This window comes from Anarrhichthys ocellatus, unplaced genomic scaffold, assembly GCF_004355925.1.
Source record: "Anarrhichthys ocellatus isolate YVR2014 unplaced genomic scaffold, GSC_Weel_1.0 scaffold60, whole genome shotgun sequence".
In the NCBI taxonomy this organism is placed as follows: domain Eukaryota; kingdom Metazoa; phylum Chordata; class Actinopteri; order Perciformes; family Anarhichadidae; genus Anarrhichthys; species Anarrhichthys ocellatus.
This window is the reverse complement of record NW_022280090.1, coordinates 2,140,100-2,158,593: the sequence shown is the minus strand read 5'-3', so window position 1 is coordinate 2,158,593 and position 18,494 is coordinate 2,140,100. Positions and strand designations below refer to the sequence as shown.

The window sequence follows — 18,494 nt, the reverse complement described above, 5'->3', positions numbered from 1 at the left end:
TCAATTTACTTTCTCTCTCTCCCTCTCTCTCTCTCTCTCTCTCCTTCTTCTTATGCATAAATGAGATTTGTCTAGACGGGTGCCGGAGCACCAGCGCTGCAACCACAGGCCTCTGCATAACAAGCTCGTTATGCAAACGTGTCTGATTGGATGGCGCCGTTCCATTGGCTGCCACTGTGATAGATTGGGGAGGGGGGGGTGGCAGGATAGAATGAAAGAGTGAGAGAGAGAAAGAAAGAAAGGGGGAGCTGTAAAGAGAGAGAGAGTGAGAGAGAAAATAATGGAGGGGGGGTGGGGGGCATGTGATATGTGAAAGAGAGAAAGTGAGAGAGAAGGAAGTCGTGCGGGGGGGGGGGGGGTGGTTATAGAGAGAGAGAGAGAGCGAGCCAGACACTGCTCAAATTTGGTCACCATGGCAACACAGCCAGGCTGCTGGTGGGGTTGGCGGGCGCTGCGGCAACGTGAGCCTTTCCACTGCGCTGCAGAGCAAAACGCCTGTAAGTCTCTCCATGGATCCACACGGGCCTGCTGAGCAACAGGCAGCGAGCAGAGCACGAAGCTGCTGTGCACTAATTCACTCTGCACACACACACACATGTTCACACACAGACACATACATATTGTACATGTACACACATATATATATACTGTATATGAAAGGAATACACAAAAACACGTTTTTACACGGAAGGGAAAGAAAGACGCACAAAGAAACCTGAATTTTTTAAAGAAATTACTAAAACACAAAAAATACTGACCCCACAAAAATGATTCTTGAGATCAAAGGAAGATACAGAAAAATGTGTATATATGCACAAACATACTGCACACATAAATGAGTAATTGAGAAGTGCACACTGAGAGAAACACCAGCTACTTTTCCCTCCCCTCCTCACTCAATCATGAGCACGCACCAGTGAATTTGCTCATATGCAACACTCTCCATCACACAAACAACACCTGCTCACTGTTAAATCCATACAGCCTTCCAGATGTCTCATATTAAAAAGGCAGCTCAGTCCACAAATGGGCTCTGAGCGGTGATTGGCTGCACTGCCGGAGGTGTTCTGTTTGTTGGTTTACTTCTGTTGCTCGATCGCGTGTAAAAAGCGAACCTGCTTCTGCCTCGATTCCTAATCGACTCGCCGCTAACCGTTGACTCGTAATGTAGCAATTTATACATTTCATCGCAGCCAGATGAATTATAATATTAGTAAAGCAGTGACACTTTGGAGCGATATAATTTAATTTATGCAAATAACGTCACGAAGAAGCTTTTATCCAAAGTGCTTTATAGTAGTCTGCCAGCGTATGTTTTTAGCGTGGGTGGCCTCTGTGGGAGGTTTAATCCCTAACCCTTGCAGATTTAATGCCATGCTCATGTGCCCTCATCAATGAGTTTCATATTTTAATTATCCACATTTTTATCACGAGATGAAATTCTGTCTCAGAGGATACCTATTAACTGGAGATAGAGAGTTCCTTCTGTGGTGGTAAAATACAGATACTGAATTCAGTTTAGACCCAGGAATCTGGCTTTGATGCTCGCTTCAGTCAGTCACAGTCACGTCTTCAGATAGAGAGCTAAAGCGAGATTCAAAGTCAGATTCTACCTGTTTACATTTACAAAAATAGCTGTTTTGGCAGGAGCTCTTGACGATACCAAAGACGTGAAGATTGTCCGGGTGAAATTTCATTCAGCGCAAATATAGTTTTGCAGCTGCACACATTTCTATCTGCCGGAGAATGAGAGAGATCAGTGAAAGCTGTCTGAAGCTTCACATACAGTATGCTCACATCCTGCTGCTGACAAACAACCAGCACTGGGCCTCATGCAGCAACATTCTCTTCAATGTCTCCTATATATTCTCTTAATTGAGAAAATTGAGATGCACCAAAGGTTCTTTACCATCCAAACCTGCTCTTACTCAGATGTGCTGAATGATGGAACCCACTTGATCGTAACTTGGAGGCGTGTGGCAGATTGTTTATTATTGGCAGAGGTAACGCCCCCTAAACACTATATCAGGGCAGGTGTTGTGTGTGCAAATGTGGCACATGCCCGAGGAATCGGGGCGATGCCGCCAATAACTAAAGCTGTAAGAAGAAGCACTTTAGTAGAAGTGAAATTGAGGTACTGTTAAATAAACCTGAGCGAAGTAAACATCTCGTTTTCCAGAGCTTCAGTACTGGCGTCACCGGGAAATCAAGAAGCATCTAAGAGCAGTAAGAAAGCCACTCAGAAGGGTCTCTGTAGTCTTAATTGGGATCAATGGACCAATAGTATTTCTTTAATAATCCAAACATTATAATTATTGTAAAACATATGGAAATCCAAATATGATTATATGATATTTATATGTAAGTTTTACGTTCCTCAAATTTAAAACTTGGGTTTACTTTGGTGAAATCAATGGGCACTGACAAAATCAATTTCTTTCCTGCATGAGGCGCATTGCCTGCATTTACTTATTTGTATACATAATGTTGATGTGTCCATGTGAAACACCTTCAGGGAGGAATCCAGCCAAGAGTCGACAGCGACCTGGAGGAGACCTCGGAGGTGGAGGAGGATCGGGAGCGTCCAGAGGTAGGCTCTGAGAGCGAGAGCAGCACGTACGGCCCCACCAAAAAGAAGAAGAAGAAACCGAAGGAGAAGAAGGAGAAGAAGCCCAGGAAGAAGAAGAGAGATGAGGAAGATGACGACGAGGACGATGATGATGGGAACATGAAAGTGAGTCTGAGTCTATAGGTCCATGAGGCGGAAACAAGTCACTCCTTGTCTTCTACTGGATACTGTATTTTAGACATAGGGCCTTTATTCACCATGCTAAAAATGCCTTAAATTTAGAGTCATATTGAATTTCTCTTGATATTACTGTCTTTTCTGTTAAAGTACAGTACATGGCAGAATGTACAAGTGAAACACAGAAGATCCCTCAAGACAAAAGAAAAGTACAGCTGCTCTTTCTCTCCTCATTGAAAAATCCAGAATCTGCAAAATGTTGTTCGGTTCAAAAGTTTATCTGCTAGACAGAAGATGTCTCCTGCTCCACTTAAAAATACACTCTCAGCGTATGTGCACTGGAGGCTTCAAGATCCAAAGTCAGGGGAAATTTTGTCACAGCCCAGGCGCAGCGAGCAAAGAAAGAGGATTTAAAGGAACAGTGTATAGGATTTAGTGGGATTAATTGGCAGAAATTGAATAAAATATTCATAACTATGTTTTCATTTGCGTATAATCACCTGAAACTAAGAATGGTTTGTGTTTTGTTATCTTGGAATGAGACGTTTAGATCTACGTACGGAGCGGTTCCTCTTCACGGAGTTGTCATGTTTCTACAGTAGCCCAGAACGGACAAACCAAATGCTGCTTCCAGAGAGAGCCTTTCATGTTTTTGCGTTACCTGAAGGCCACCGTAGTTCTCTGATAAGCTTGGGAAGGGAAGGGTATTCAGTAGGATGCAATATGCAACCTCACCACTAGCTGATACTAAATCCTACACGCTGCTCCTTTAAAGTAATTAAGTTTTTATAACAACATAATAAATGAATCTCTAGGTCACTGTTGGTTGCAATGCTGAATGTATGTGTGCTGTTGTGAAGTCTTTGTGAACTTTGTCTAAATTCATTGCAACAATCATAAATAGGGTAACCATTCCTGAAAGGGGTTTAGGCGATAAAGATGAACATTTAATGAAACATTATTTAACATAATAATTTTGATGCCTCCCATCTGTTTTTCCCTAGGAACCCAAATCATCCGGCCAATTGATGCTCGAGTGGGGCCTGGAAGACGTTCAGTACGGCTTCACCGAGGACGACTACAAAACCATCACTAACTACAAGGCTTTCAGCCAGTTCCTCAGGCAAGCATCTCATTTTGGGTCTGGATTTTCTTCCTTTCATGTTAACTGCTCTGCTTCTGTCAGAAACCCTCGCTGACACTTCCAAACAAAAACCCTCTTGGTGAGACCAGAGAGTGGTGTGACGAGCAAACGTTGCTCTCTCTTTTTTTGTTGTGTGTTTGCGCTCCAAAGCTCGGCTGTTGGTATAAAGAGTCTGTCTCACCTGGGGCTGTCTGGCCTCGGTTAAGCCTCTGCTCCGACAAAGTGGAGCATGAGCTCCTGCGGTGCCCCCTGTGAGTAGTCAGCTGCTTACTGGATGCCGGTGACAGCCGGGAGGCTCTGGGACTCGGCGCTCTGACCCACTATCTTTCACAGGCCAGCGTGCCAAACCTCAAGCTGTTGCCTGACAAATCACAAACACGGCGTACGCACATCAAAGCAGGGAGAACAAATCTTAAGGGGCAGTGGGATGTCGGGAAATCAAGACCCAGTTCCCTCCAGTGCTGAGGGAAGCAGAAATTACATCAACAGGAATGAAGTGAGACATAATAAAGCTGCCGTTGTTGTCTCCTCTCCCCCTGGTTTTACCTCAGGCCTCTCATTGCCAAGAAGAACCCCAAGATCCCCATGTCAAAGATGATGACAGTGTTAGGGGCCAAGTGGCGGGAGTTCAGCGCCAACAACCCATTCAAAGGCGCATCTGCCACCGCCGTGGCTGCCGCTGTGGCCGCCGCCGTGGAAATGGTTACCGTGGCGCAGCCGACGCCTGTGAGCAGCAGCCAGCCGTGCTCTCAGCCGGGGCCAATCAAAAAAGCCAAAACCAAAGAGGGAAAGGGTAAGTGGCCGGTGAACCGTGACTGAAACACATATTGTTTTTCAGGAATAATAGCGAGAATTCCGCCCGGTTATAACGCGCCTGTGTGTCTCAGGACCAGGCGTCAGAAAGAGAAGCAAGACAGCGAGGGACGGGAAGAAGAAACCCAAGCCGAAGAAGACCAAATCAAAGTCGGGCCAGAGTGGGAAGAAGAAGAAAGCTTCCTCGGTATGTCTAGTTGTTTTTTCCACCACCATCTTCCTCTGCTAATTCATCCTCTGAGCTCCTCCACTACGCTCTATTTTCACTGGCATCAAAGTGACCAGACTGTTTACTGCGCTTACTTTTAAAGTTTATTTTAATTCTTTGTGTAGTTCTGAGCTCTTTAGCTTGCGTGTGTGTGTGTGTGTGTGTTTGTGTGTGTGGTTTTGCAGAGTGAGGAGGACTTCCCGGAGGAGTCAGACTTTGATGACATCAGCATCCACAGTGCCTCTGTGCTTTCTGATACCTCGGGGGCCGCCACCAAGAAAAAGGCCCGACGTGGGCGTAAAAAGAGGAAAAGTATGTTTACTGTCTACACACGCCATGCTCTGTGTTTTGTGTGTGTGTGTGTGTGTGTGTGTGTGTGTGTGTGTGTGTGTGTGTGTGTGTGTGTTTTCCCCCATCCCTCCAAAAATCCCATTTAAATCCCTCAGAACCAGACTGTTTGATTATGGGTAACGAGGAAATTAAAATGTATTTTCTTTAAGCTTTATTTGTTTTGGGAATGTTTTCTGAAGGCAGATGCTCTTTCTCAGCAGCTGTTGCCCACACACTCGTGGCAAATCAAGCAAAGTTTATTCAGACAGCACGTTTCACAGACACCAGTCACAAAGTGCTTTGCTGTAAAAAAAAATTGATAAATCAAATAAATTTAAATGGATTGAATAGAACAATAAAATAAATAAATGTAATAACTAAAAGAAAAAAATGATTTAACAAATATGAAAAAACTATAAAAGGGGAACAAACATAAGACACAAGTTAAAAAACTAAATACCGCATGCCTGTCTGAACAGCTGGGACAATTCCAAAGCTTAGGCGCCAATGACTGGAAGGCACAAGTCTTACACCGTGTCCGAGGTAAACCCTGGGTAGAAGACGTAAGAGCTCGGCTCTGGTTTTGGTGTGCAGAAGGTCCACGATGTACTGTGGAGTTTGGCCATTTATGGCTCTATAAGTGAGCACCAACATTTGAAAAGTAATTCTAAAATCCACAGGAAGCCAGTGGAGAGGGGTTAAAAGAGTCCTTTACACATAATTTGCTGTCGATAACTGCTGCATTCAAGTGCATTTCTGCGTGTGGGAATTGTCCACATTTACCTCTTCCTCTACCCGCTCCAGAGGAAGACGGCGACGGTTATGAGACGGACCACCAGGACTACTGTGAGGTTTGCCAGCAGGGTGGAGAGATCATCCTGTGTGACACCTGTCCCAGAGCGTACCACCTGGTCTGCCTGGACCCTGAGCTGGAGAAGGCCCCCGAGGGCAAATGGAGCTGTCCACACTGTGTGAGTGCATAATGTTTTACGTAAAAATATAGTTATAAAGTATTTTTTTATGCATGTTAACAACCTGCTAAAGTTGTGCTTCATGTGCATTAAACGTGTGTTGTCTAATTGGGCTTGTAAAGAACTGTCACTGGTTTATAACTTTAGTATTTGAGATATTTCAACATCATTTTTCATACAACCAGTGACATCACACGTGACGTTCTTATCTCAGTTTTGACAAGCCTGGCTCTGGACTACGTTCACACTGCAAGCAAAAGTGGCCCAAATCAGAATTGTTTTAATGCACACATGTGACTCAGATTTCACAAATCACATGGAATCTGACCTTTTTAATTATGATTTTCATATTTGGTCCTAAATCAGATACAGGTGACATTTTTTTGCAGTGCGACCTCAGTCTGAACAGTCCTTTTAGAATTCATTCATTCACTTCTAAAAATGTTGTTGTTAATCAGTCTGTCATATCAACATTGAGGTTTACATTCATTTTAATTCACAAGACATCCACATTTAAATTTTCAATAGATCATCAATTTTATTCCAACCATACGGCCGTAGCAACATTTTAGAAAAACCCAAATTTTCTCCGATAATCAGGACATTGTAATTATTCATGAGAGACCCATTTAAGGCGGCCATCGTTATGAAAACATTCACATTTGAGTTGAAATCACCAAATCTACCAGTTTCTCAGAAATAAACGTAACAAATAGTTGTGTTTCCTCACCCCCTATGGTTACAAATCATGCACGCTTCCCATCCCACGAAGGCCGAGCGACTGCCAATAGCTGTGAAAGAGGCGATTTGGCATGCGGATGAGAGGGCACTTCACCATTTCCCAAAAACTCTCTTGCACACTTAGTGCTAGCTTTTCATTGGTTAAGGTTGCTGACCCCTGCTCTAGGCGGAGTCTCTCTGTGAACACAATCATGGAAGACAGCTGCGATGGAGGTAATCAGTGGAGGAACAGTGAAGGTGTGCTTCAACGGCATCCGTGTTTACTTCTGTATGACATTGGGCCGTGTGTGACATCTTTGTTATTGCGCAAGTGGGTCAGTTAATAACCTTGACCAGTTCACACTGGAATTTAATATTGCCCACATTTAAAAATATTAGTGCTGGGCAATGATTAAAATATGGAAAACATGGATTTTTTGCGATTAATCGCATTGTTATGGCAAAGTTCAATAATGAATTCAAAAGTAGTGTATTGCGCACTTTTATTTTAAAAGTACTGCTATATGAACAAAAGTGCAATAACATTTGGTTCACGAGATGCAGGTAGCATGTTTTATACTTAATGTGAATATACTGTAATTCATACTTTGTTGGCATCTTATTCTGAAAACCGGATGTTCGTCTGAAGAAACCGGATGTTGTCTCACGTTAATGTTTCCGCTAACTTTCAAAGTCCTTCGCTCGCTCCCGATCTGTGCCGTTTAAATGCGTTTACCGTGAATTTCAGCATATAGGTGCACTAACATGTAAGTGTCTGCTGAGTTGACCATGGAGATCTGAGTGTCTGCTGACTTTACCGCAGCGATGTCCAGTAGTCTCCAGGGAGAGCAACAGCTGGTGCAGCTTCTCTCTTTATTTCTATACTGACTATAGGATGTTTGCTGGGTTTTATCCCACTGTTCTTGTCATCCTCTTGTTGTTATGTCTATGTATTGTCTCTTGTCTTTCAATAAAAAAAAATTAAAAACAAAATTAAAAAAATGAATAATAATAAATTTTAAAAATGCATTAACGCGCGATAAAATAATTGTCGGCGTTAATTAATGAATGCGTTAACGTGAAAATAACGAGTTAACTTGCCCAGCACTAAAAAATATATATATTATTAAGCCAAACAACAAAAAGATCTGAGCAATAAATCAGAATTGAGCACTGAGGCTTGCAGTGTGAACGTAGCCAAAGACATTCCACCTGTACATGTTTGAATTTCATGGGAAGACTCTGAATATTCTGTTTAAACAGCACAAGTGCAGCGGGATATTTGAGAGTGAGGTATGAACTGAGTGAGACCTCAGTTTGACCGAAATAACCGACCAGAAATAACCGACTTCTGGACCACTGGTTGATTAAAAATCGGTTGGTTGTGATTCATTCAGCCAAGAGGGATTTTACTTTTCTCAGATTCTTTCATTTGAGTCATTTTTAAACATACAAAGAGGCAAAATGTGTATCTTTAAGCTGCAGAATTGATAAGGACTTCAAGGCAACACACAACAAAGCTTTGATCATTCAGCCTTTTGGTCTCACTACCCCAATATTTCAATGTTGTTCTCTCCATTAAACACAATCACAATAAAAATTATCTGTAAATATCATGTATATTAATTAGTCCTTGTAGTGAATTCAACTTAGCGTATTTACAGTATCTGCTTCGACTTGTCGTCCCTCAGGAGAAAGAGGGGATCCAGTGGGAGGCCAAAGATGAAGAGGAGGAAGAAGAGGAGCCAGCAGGCGAGGAAGAGGATGACCACATGGAGTTCTGCAGACTGTGTAAAGATGGGGGGGAGCTGCTTTGTTGTGACACCTGCCCATCTTCCTATCACATCCACTGCCTCAACCCACCTCTCCCCGAGATCCCCAACGGGGAGTGGTTGTGTCCACGCTGCATGGTGAGCGTCCTGATGCTATTTCATGTTATTTGTGTGAAAGAGAAATGTTCGCCATCACTGTGCGTCAGTTTAAACGTATGCGTGTGTGCAGACCTATACCCACATTCTGTGATTTTAAAGTATATGAAAAATGGATAAAATTGTTGAGCTTCATTTTCTAAACTCACTTTTGTTTTCTCCCAAGTAAAACTTTTCGAGTAAATGTTTTTGCAAAGTGCGTATATATTTGAACTCTACACATTATGATGATTTAACAGAGTTAATTTCCAGTGAAATGTCTCAACAAAAGCTGAAAATATTCTGGTGTAAAAATGAGCATAGATGGGAATGGATGTTTAATTTTGACAAGTTTAAGTGACGACTGTCTCAGGCGCCTGGAAAAGAAGGCTTGTCTAATTTATAGGTAATTTTATTCCTTAACACACAGCTAAAATGTATTTTTTTTTCACGGCTGTTCTCAGTATTTTGTGATTTATGGAGTGATAAAAAGAGATATCCAAAATTCCCCCTGTAAAAACCTGCGACTCAAATATGTCAACAAAATGATACAAGCATTGTGAACCTGACTTTATCCAATGCTCCAATTTCTGTTGTGGAAATATAAGCAAATGAGCACATAGTTGATAAGATAATGCCTCATTTGCACATTTAAACATACATTTTCAGAAAAACTAATAGTCTTAATGTAACTAATGAACTGGGGAAGTTGCAATATCTATTAGTAGCATCTTTTTTACCCCATTCACCTGGGGCGTCCCCCTGCAACGTGAACTAAGACGATTAGGGAGATGGAGGCTTACTCCACTGGTGAGCCTTCTAGACCCGTCTGAGGGACCGTTTGTGTTGACCCCAATGATGCACTTTACCTGCTCTGCTCTGAAACCTCCCTTATTTTCACCGAGATTATTTTTGCAGCATTATTGCTTTGACACGATGTGTAGTAAGCTGCAGGTATCACAGCACCTCTCTTTTGTTTCTCAGTGCCCTCCCCTCAAAGGTAAGGTCCAAAAGATTCTGCACTGGACGTGGGGAGAACCCCCGTTGCCAGCTGAACCACCCGACGGCCCCGACGGCAAGCCGGCCGATCCGCTGACCAATCCTCCGCTCAAGGGCCACCCAGAGAGGGAGTTCTTCGTGAAGTGGGCTGGCCTTTCGTACTGGCACTGCTCCTGGGTCAGCGAGCTGCAGGTGAGATACCAGAAGTTGGTCTAATCTCAAATTAACATTTCTGCTCTCTCTGGCCCTGGGAGCTCTTAATACACACAACGAGCCAACGGAGTTCTCACTGGTCCATCTTTTTGCAGTTTAATATCACAATGCATGTTCTTTCAGCCGTTTATCTGTCAGTCTTTAAGTGCACATTGTTTCACACCTCAAAACCGTTCAAACTGCAACCACAACTACTAAGCCATTCAGAGCACTCAAACCGAGCTGACATTTAATTTAGTAATGTCTGAACAATTGCTCGTGTTTAGTTTTGAGCCCTGGAGAAGTCGGCCTTCCTTTTCTAATTTGTTTCGCCTTCATCAAATCCATTCTGGAACTTTAAGTAGTTAATCAAATCAGTCTCAATGCTGTGGCGTGGATAGGTGATATAACGCAGAAAACAAAAAAAACCTTTACCAGAGGTGCTGCTGAGCCGAGTTGATTGTTTCGTTCTCTCTGTGGCTGCGCAGCTGGAGCTGTACCACACGGTCATGTATCGGAACTACCAGCGCAAGAACGACATGGACCAACCTCCGCCGTTCGACTACGGCTCCGGTGAGGAGGAGCTCAACAACGAGAAGAGGAAGAGCAAAGACCCCCAGTATGCCGTGATGGAGGAGCGCTTCTACCGCTACGGCATCAAACCAGAGTGGATGGTCATGCACCGGATAATCAACCACAGGTGGCTGCTCACAGTTACACACACACTCTTATATCTTATAACGTAGTTTTACAGCCTTGATGGTTTGCTGGGTCTCAGTTGGGTTCATGCTTGGTGTCGTCTTGCTTTGATGGAGATTATTCCTCTCGGCGCAGCATATTTCAGAATATGGGAGATGCTGGGGGTTTAAAATGTCAGAAAAAGAGCAGTGAGGGACAAAGGTATTTCCTATATGTTTTCCAGATATTTATGTCACTCATATGTACGTATTCCAGACATATTTTGTTTATAGTACGATCACAACTATATGACATATACTCTAGAATTGAATCATGCATTAAATTCGTTGCCTTTTTTTTGCAATTAGTTGCTTTCTAAATTGAATCCCTTTGCAGCTTCAACTGCAGGAAGGACAATAAGTTACTTGTTTTGTGTGTAATGTCCCAATACAAATTTGCCACTTTTTACGAGGATATCCGCATGTTCCAGATTCTGCTCAAACACAGAACGTCCTTGTTCTTCTTCGCTTGTACTGCAAACTGCAAAAACGGCATCTCAAAAATGTGCGGAGGATGTTGTGGACGAGGACACATTTTACAGTGTTTTGGCTGAGTAGGATATTTAGTAGTAGTTCTCCTAGCCAAATTGTAAGAGCCAAGAAATGCAGTGGAGGGAGTGCAAGAGGATATGGCCGGCGGGGACCCTCCGGGTGTCAGAAACTGGCACCCAATGTCCCACCGTCATACCCAATGATACATATATCTCTGGGAGCAGAAGAACTTAGCTTTCTCAGTCAATAGAGGACCCACCGAGATATTTATTGCTTCAGTTGTCTACATCCACCATCAAAACTGATTGCACATCCACATAAAAAGGTGGTGAATTTTCATCATTTACTTCCATTCAAACGCCTAAAAGCGCTCATTTTTTTGTTGTTCATGTTTACTCTTGCATGCAGTTTTGATCAGGATGGCGATGTGCATTACCTGATTAAGTGGAGAGACCTGCCCTACGACCAGTGCACCTGGGAGGTGGATGACTTTGACGTCCCAGAGTATGACCGCCACAAAGCTTCTTACTGGGACCACAGGTTGGTTAACAGCATGGACAAGTTACTTGAACCATAGCTGCTCTTACCTCTCATTTTATAGAGTGGGTATGAGGGGGAGGACGAGCAGAATGAGTCCTCGGGTCCTTACAAATAAAGAAGGCATATGCTGTGTCTCCCCTCTGCCCTGCCCTCTATCTCTGATGCCCCCCCTCCCCTTTTATTTTGATCTGCTTGGCTCATCATGTTGCTGCAATTATTTGCTAGGGAGCAAATACTAGGGGAGGACCAACGCCCCCTGGTGGTGAGGAAAGGAAAGAAACTGAAAGAGGACTACCCAAAGAGAGAGGTCCCTCCTGATGCTCCCATCATAGATGTAAGTTGGGATGTTGAGATGCACTTAAAGCCACTGATTCTAATAATTTAGCGCAATGAAGGTGCTGTATCTTTATTCTTATGCTGCGTGTATAATTCCTATTTACATTGGGCTAAATGTTACTCCTGTATTCACCAGCCAACCATCAAGTTTGAGCACCAGCCGTGGTATATTAACGCCACGGGGGGAACGCTGCACCCATACCAGCTGGAAGGTCTGAACTGGTTGAGGTTCTCCTGGGCTCAGGGCACAGACACCATCCTGGCCGATGAGATGGGCCTCGGGAAGACGGTGCAGACCATCGTGTTTCTCTACTCACTCTACAAGGAGGTGAGGGAGAACAAGAACCTCATATTCGTTTGATGCCCATGTTACAATAGCATGTATCACATTTTACAAGATTCTTACGGTACATATGGTAATGTTGACCTAGAATAAAACAAGTTTAGAGAAGTGAATGATAAAACATGAAGTTTATCTTGTGATGTGTCATGTTTTCCCCTCCCCCTTCTCCCCTAGGGTCACTCTAAGGGGCCCTTCCTGGTGAGCGCGCCCCTCTCCACTATCATAAACTGGGAGAGGGAGTTTGAGTTGTGGGCTCCGGATTTCTACGTGTTAACTTACACTGGAGACAAAGACAGCCGGGCAGTCATCAGGGAGAACGAGTTCACCTTTGACGATGGCGCGGTGAAATCGGGACGCAAGGTGTTTCGCATGAAGGTACCTCATGCACACCAGACCGTGTTTGAATACTGGTTTCAAATACCTTGCTTTAGCCTAGAAGGGTTGAGTAGTTAACATCCTACCGGACGCTCAGTCGGTTATTTGAGGGGGAGGGGGGTGACCAAGTCATTCCGAGATTTTCCTTTCTTTTCTAATGTGGTTGACTCTGAGAGCCAGACCTTCAAAAAGTGTTCTTGAGACTGATTTCGAGAAATACAACACTGCCCCTTGTTAACCTGCCCCCCCACCCCTCTCCATCCCCGAGTAGCAGAGAGAGCTAAGGGGCAGAGGGGTTGTTTAGTTGAATATATTGGTCTAGTCTGCCCGACTCGTTGATCCTTTATCTGACTGAGGTTTATGCAAGTTAGAATATATGACCCCCGACCATGGCTCTGAAATATCAGTAGCACTGCGTATCGATGAATCCATGGCGCTGTCCGTGGTGCTGAAGATTTGTGACTGCGACGAGCGAACTGTTCATTGGGTTGTTTGCTAGTCATGAGTGAACCAAAAGGAATCCGGGCCCCTGTTTAAAATGAACAAATCACATGAATTCCTAGTTACATAAAAAACATACATTTTTACTGCCTCATGCAGCTTAAAGTATCATTAGCGATTACTTAATTACTTCAAGGACTACCACAGCAAACATTGCAGTACTAAATCATTTCTCTCCGCCAGATAATCCCACGTCTAAATTGGTCGCGATCAGATGCATTTTGTTGCCGTTCTTCCTTTGCAGAAAGACACGCCCATCAAGTTCCACGTGCTGCTGACGTCCTACGAGCTGATCACTATAGATCAAGCCATCCTGGGCTCCATCACATGGGCCTGCCTGGTGGTAGACGAGGCCCACAGACTGAAGAACAACCAGTCAAAGGTAAAACGGTGTTTCTGGCACTGAAACAGCATGGATACTATCAGGGACACAAAGAAAACAAACAGGAAAGGAGCAGGAACACAGACAGATATGGGGAGGAAATGTTTGTGCATAAACTTATCCATGAAACAAAAGGACTGATTTTGGAGGTAACATTGGAGTTTCACATGCAGGAAGTTTTACAAGCGTCATTGTATTCTTACTTGAGGTGTGTGTGTCATATCTCGTACAATGTGTCCTGTCCAGTTTTTCAGAATCCTCAACGGGTACAAGATCTACTACAAGCTGCTGCTCACTGGGACTCCGCTCCAGAACAACTTGGAGGAGCTGTTCCACCTGCTTAACTTCCTCACCCCAGAGCGCTTCAAGTAAGTCCTCCCTCTCTTATCTCTATCACTCCCCCGAATCCTCCTTGAATTTATGGTTTGAATATAAATATAAATTAAAATGTAGTTGACAAAACTTGAGTATTAAAAAAACAGTCTTCTCTGCTTTTAACTCTTCTTTGTGCAGTAACCTCGAAGGCTTCCTGGAGGAGTTTGCTGACATCTCGAAGGAGGACCAGATCAAGAAGCTCCACGACCTGCTCGGCCCTCATATGCTCAGAAGGCTCAAAGTGGACGTCTTCAAGAACATGCCTTCAAAGACAGAGCTGATTGTCAGAGTGGAGCTCAGCCCCATGCAGAAGTAAGCACTGGGAAATAAAGACACGAAGAAATGTATTGCTGCTTTCCGTTTCATGTGGTAAAACTTAAAATGTCCATTTTCTCCTGTATACAGTAGTTTCTATACATTTAACTTATTTAATGCTTTTTAAATATTAGAATTAGAAAAAAAAAAGAAAACCATTAGAAATGCTGTTGCTGTTGAGGCTTTAGCTGTCAGCAGTAATGTGTTCCCCGTGCAATAGTTAAAGCACTTTAATATATTTAGTCCTGATTTGGTCCAGTTTATAACAGTAGATTTTCCAGGAAACGCTGCTGCCATTTTGGAAAATACCATAATTTCACTTTGCATGTTGTGAAAGCTTGAATGCAATTAACCACTAGCTTGGAATCCGTACTTCACTGTCAGAATATTACACGCACTGCCAGACTTTTAATCACATCACATTTCAAAGAGCCAATTATTTTATATTTTTCTGATTCAATCTGATTTCTGACCTGCAGGAAATATTACAAGTTTATTTTGACGCGGAATTTTGAGGCACTGAACTCCAAAGGTGGAGGGAACCAAGTGTCCCTGCTCAACATTATGATGGACCTGAAGAAGTGCTGCAACCATCCCTACCTGTTCCCAGTGGCTGCTATGGTAAGGCAGAGATGTTAAGCACAGTTTAATATTTAATCTCAATAAATCTTGCCTCATGAAGTTGAAGGACAACAACCTGTACGGCAGAAATGTAAGCCTTTGTCTCTTGGCTGATATTTATATTTATTTATTCATAAACGTATTCATATATTTCTCCAGTTGATGCCTAGATTTTTTTAAAATCTTTGCAGGAAGCTCCTGTGTTACCCAACGGCTCGTATGATGGAAACCAACTGGTGAAGTCCTCAGGAAAACTGACGCTGCTTCAGAAAATGCTGAAGAAGCTCAAAGATGAAGGACACAGAGTTCTCATTTTCTCTCAGGTAGCAGTCGAATGAATGTTGTGTCTGGGCTGGAAGCCACAGCTTTCATTGATTGGTGGCCATGAAAATCCAGCCATCCATGTGTTATCAATTCCAATGCCAGCATCAGTTGTTAGGTGGTGAATCAGCTGATATTCCAGACATCTAATCAAAGATCGTTTTGCGTAGAAGGGCAGATTGTTCTTAATTCTAACATTTTATTTGAATCCTAGCTACATAAACCTGTAATAGCATTTAACATTTCTTTTTTTTTTTTTTACAGATGACAAAGATGTTGGATCTGCTTGAAGATTTTCTGGAGTTCGAGGGTTATAAATATGAACGTATTGATGGATCGGTTACTGGAGCCCTCAGGCAGGAGGCCATCGACCGCTTCAATGGTGAGTTTGTGAATTCAGGATCCGCCTGTGTGAGTTAGTGTGGATGCCTGTTCTTCTTCTACACGGCTTCCACTCACTCTCACACACAAACCGACCCCCCCGCTTTGTTTTTTTGTGTGTTTTTTTGCCACAGCGCCGGGCGCTCAACAGTTCTGCTTCTTGCTTTCAACACGAGCCGGAGGTCTTGGCATCAACCTGGCGAGCGCCGACACTGTCATCATCTACGACTCTGACTGGAACCCTCACAACGACATCCAAGTACGGATTTTTTCCCAGAGACTTTCAAAATGACACTTACGCCAAACGTGAACAAAAAACATGTCTGACTTGACGTTTCTGTGTGTACACACACTATTTTGGCATTTTTGACATTGGACTGTTTACTGTAACCAGCTAAATATTAAATTGGAAAAATATTTTGAAATCAATTTACATGCAGAACAGGTTTACTATATAGAAGTATGTATCATTTTAATTAAATACAGTGAAATATACTTAAAGTTACCTTTTAGTTGACGATGTACTACAATATATGGTGTACAATATGCGCTTCCATTGCTGTGTGACGTCAGACAACTGCGTCTTCTTGATGTCGGGGTTGATAGATTTGTGTTGCGTTGATTGAGTTTACAAGTAGGAACGTTCCATTGTACTTTTTATAATAGGAGGTCAGAAATTCCGAGGCGTTCTGATAGCAGCATAATGTGAATGCTCTTGTTAATTTCAGCTATTCCCTCCTCCGTCCTCTCCTGTAACTGTCGCTGTCCCTTTCCTGTTGGCCCCTCTTTCCATTCTCCCAGGCTTTTAGCAGAGCCCATCGTATCGGCCAAAACAGGAAAGTGATGATCTACCGCTTTGTGACGCGGGGCTCAGTGGAGGAGCGAATCACTCAGGTGGCAAAGAGGAAGATGATGCTGACCCACCTGGTGGTGCGGCCCGGCCTCGGCTCCAAAACTGGCTCCATGTCCAAACAAGAACTGGACGATATCCTCAAGTTTGGCACTGAGGAGCTTTTTAAAGATGAGATGGAAGCCATGGGTATGCGAGCCATGGGTACGCGAGCCATGGGTACGCGAGCCATGGGTACGTCTGCACTTCCATCGTTACACATCAATGTGTAATGACAATTGGAAGTTTAGTCATTTCTTGTGTTTCTCAATAGTAAGTTTCCATTCATACCGTCACTTTCAAATGCAGAAAAGGGGTGTCCACTCACTCTGTTTGTGCTAAAATCTGTGCTGCTGCAGATCCACATTTCCATAAAAGCCAGTATAGCTGGAGACGGGTAGAGGCTGCAAACATCAGTAAAAGGGGGCCTGAAAAACAAGTGACAGAATTACAAAATGCCAGGGAGTCCATATAATTGTTGGTTATGCAGTCATTCAAAAGTTCTCTTTTAGGTCAAATCCAACATATACAGAGGAGGCCATACCCGAAAGTTAGTTTACAAAGCAAAACTTCTGATAAATGATCGATCTCAGAACCCATCGTCTGTCGGTCTGGTCAAGACTTCCTTTTCCGTGCTCTGCTCATTGTCAACGGTCCGATTAGCAGCTTGAGATGCGAGACTGGAGTTGGAGTACGGCCACATTGAAAGAAGCCAGTTTAAAAGCTAATTTTAAACCGATAATAAGCGAAATCATCTGCAGACGAGAGTCGGTGGGTTCGCAGAGCCCCCCTCTCTAAACTATAACACATTGTGTTTCAACTAAACTAACAAATGCAGCCACAAAACCTGGAATACCAGACTTCCATCTTCAAAAAAAAGAAATAAACAAGGCAGGAACAAAAGAAACTAAGGTTGTCAGAAAACTGCTTTGTCTGGGAGGCGGGACCACACAGTAATCAGCAGACACAAGAACACAAGAAGGGTGTGTGTGTGTGTGTGTGTGTGTGCGGGGGGGATATAACACCCTAAGTCAGTGATTTAGTTTTTTCACACAATCAAACCCAATTACAAACAAAGCAACAAAATTACGAGCGTGACAACGCGCCAGCCACAACATTATCCCTGCCACCGATATGTTTTACATTAACTTTGAATATGAAATGAAATTTGCAGTTTCAAAGCTTTAGACACAGACAAACACATTTTTTTGTTTGTTAGTCATCCGCTAAGAGCTTCTCGTCAACAGGTGACAACAAAGAGGGCGAGGAGGGCAACGTGATTCACTATGACGACGACGCCATCTCCAATCTGCTGGACCGCAGTCGGGACGCCACCGAAGACACGGAGATCCAGAACATGAACGAGTACCTGAGCTCCTTCAAGGTGGCTCAGTATGTGGTGAAAGAAGAGGACGGAGAGGTGAGGATATAAGCAGTTTCCTTTAAGCCTGATGAGTCAGGACGAGTAGGGTCACGCGAATGAAAAGGAGGCCGCCGGTTTGTTCGTACAGCAGACTCGAGATCTCAAGAGATGTTTATTTGCCTCTATATAGAACAAGATAACTTGATTTTAAAGAGGGGTGATGTGGTGCATATGTTGGCTGACTTTAGAGGGCCGGGACATTGTAAAAGGTATCATTGGACGAATAAAAAAATGAACATTTTGTTAAATGTTTAACGATGTAGGAAAGGTTTTTAAGGCCTGGAGGACACACACTGGAGGACGTGTAAAGCTGAATGTAACGAACTGAAGAACTGTGTTTGTCTATAATGAAAGAATTTCACAAGGGTTCCACCAGGAAGCCGAGCCTTTTAACGTGGTGCCGTGTCGGCACATTAAAACAGAATTACACAAT

The 18,494-nt window shown here is 43.3% G+C and overlaps 1 protein-coding gene across 6 annotated transcripts in view; it reads left to right on the top strand.

The window, feature by feature from the left end:
• chd5 (chromodomain helicase DNA binding protein 5) overlaps positions 1-18,494 on the top strand; it is a 43,694-nt gene that overhangs the window by 11,801 nt on the left and 13,399 nt on the right. For 5 of the 6 annotated variants that reach the window (XM_031871708.1, XM_031871707.1, XM_031871710.1 and 2 more), the window contains exons 3-24: positions 2,516-2,734; positions 3,751-3,869; positions 4,442-4,683; positions 4,778-4,890; positions 5,097-5,223; positions 6,046-6,212; positions 8,624-8,842; positions 9,824-10,030; positions 10,519-10,730; positions 11,668-11,799; positions 12,025-12,133; positions 12,272-12,463; positions 12,653-12,853; positions 13,599-13,736; positions 13,983-14,104; positions 14,250-14,423; positions 14,906-15,047; positions 15,239-15,370; positions 15,633-15,750; positions 15,884-16,008; positions 16,551-16,833; positions 17,886-18,058. In XM_031871708.1, coding sequence (XP_031727568.1) covers positions 2,516-2,734; positions 3,751-3,869; positions 4,442-4,683; positions 4,778-4,890; positions 5,097-5,223; positions 6,046-6,212; positions 8,624-8,842; positions 9,824-10,030; positions 10,519-10,730; positions 11,668-11,799; positions 12,025-12,133; positions 12,272-12,463; positions 12,653-12,853; positions 13,599-13,736; positions 13,983-14,104; positions 14,250-14,423; positions 14,906-15,047; positions 15,239-15,370; positions 15,633-15,750; positions 15,884-16,008; positions 16,551-16,833; positions 17,886-18,058 — 3,666 coding nt within the window. The remainder of the gene's footprint in view (positions 1-2,515; positions 2,735-3,750; positions 3,870-4,441; positions 4,684-4,777; positions 4,891-5,096; positions 5,224-6,045; positions 6,213-8,623; positions 8,843-9,823; positions 10,031-10,518; positions 10,731-11,667; positions 11,800-12,024; positions 12,134-12,271; positions 12,464-12,652; positions 12,854-13,598; positions 13,737-13,982; positions 14,105-14,249; positions 14,424-14,905; positions 15,048-15,238; positions 15,371-15,632; positions 15,751-15,883; positions 16,009-16,550; positions 16,834-17,885; positions 18,059-18,494) is intronic. The other variant, XM_031871709.1, reaches the window with a different exon arrangement.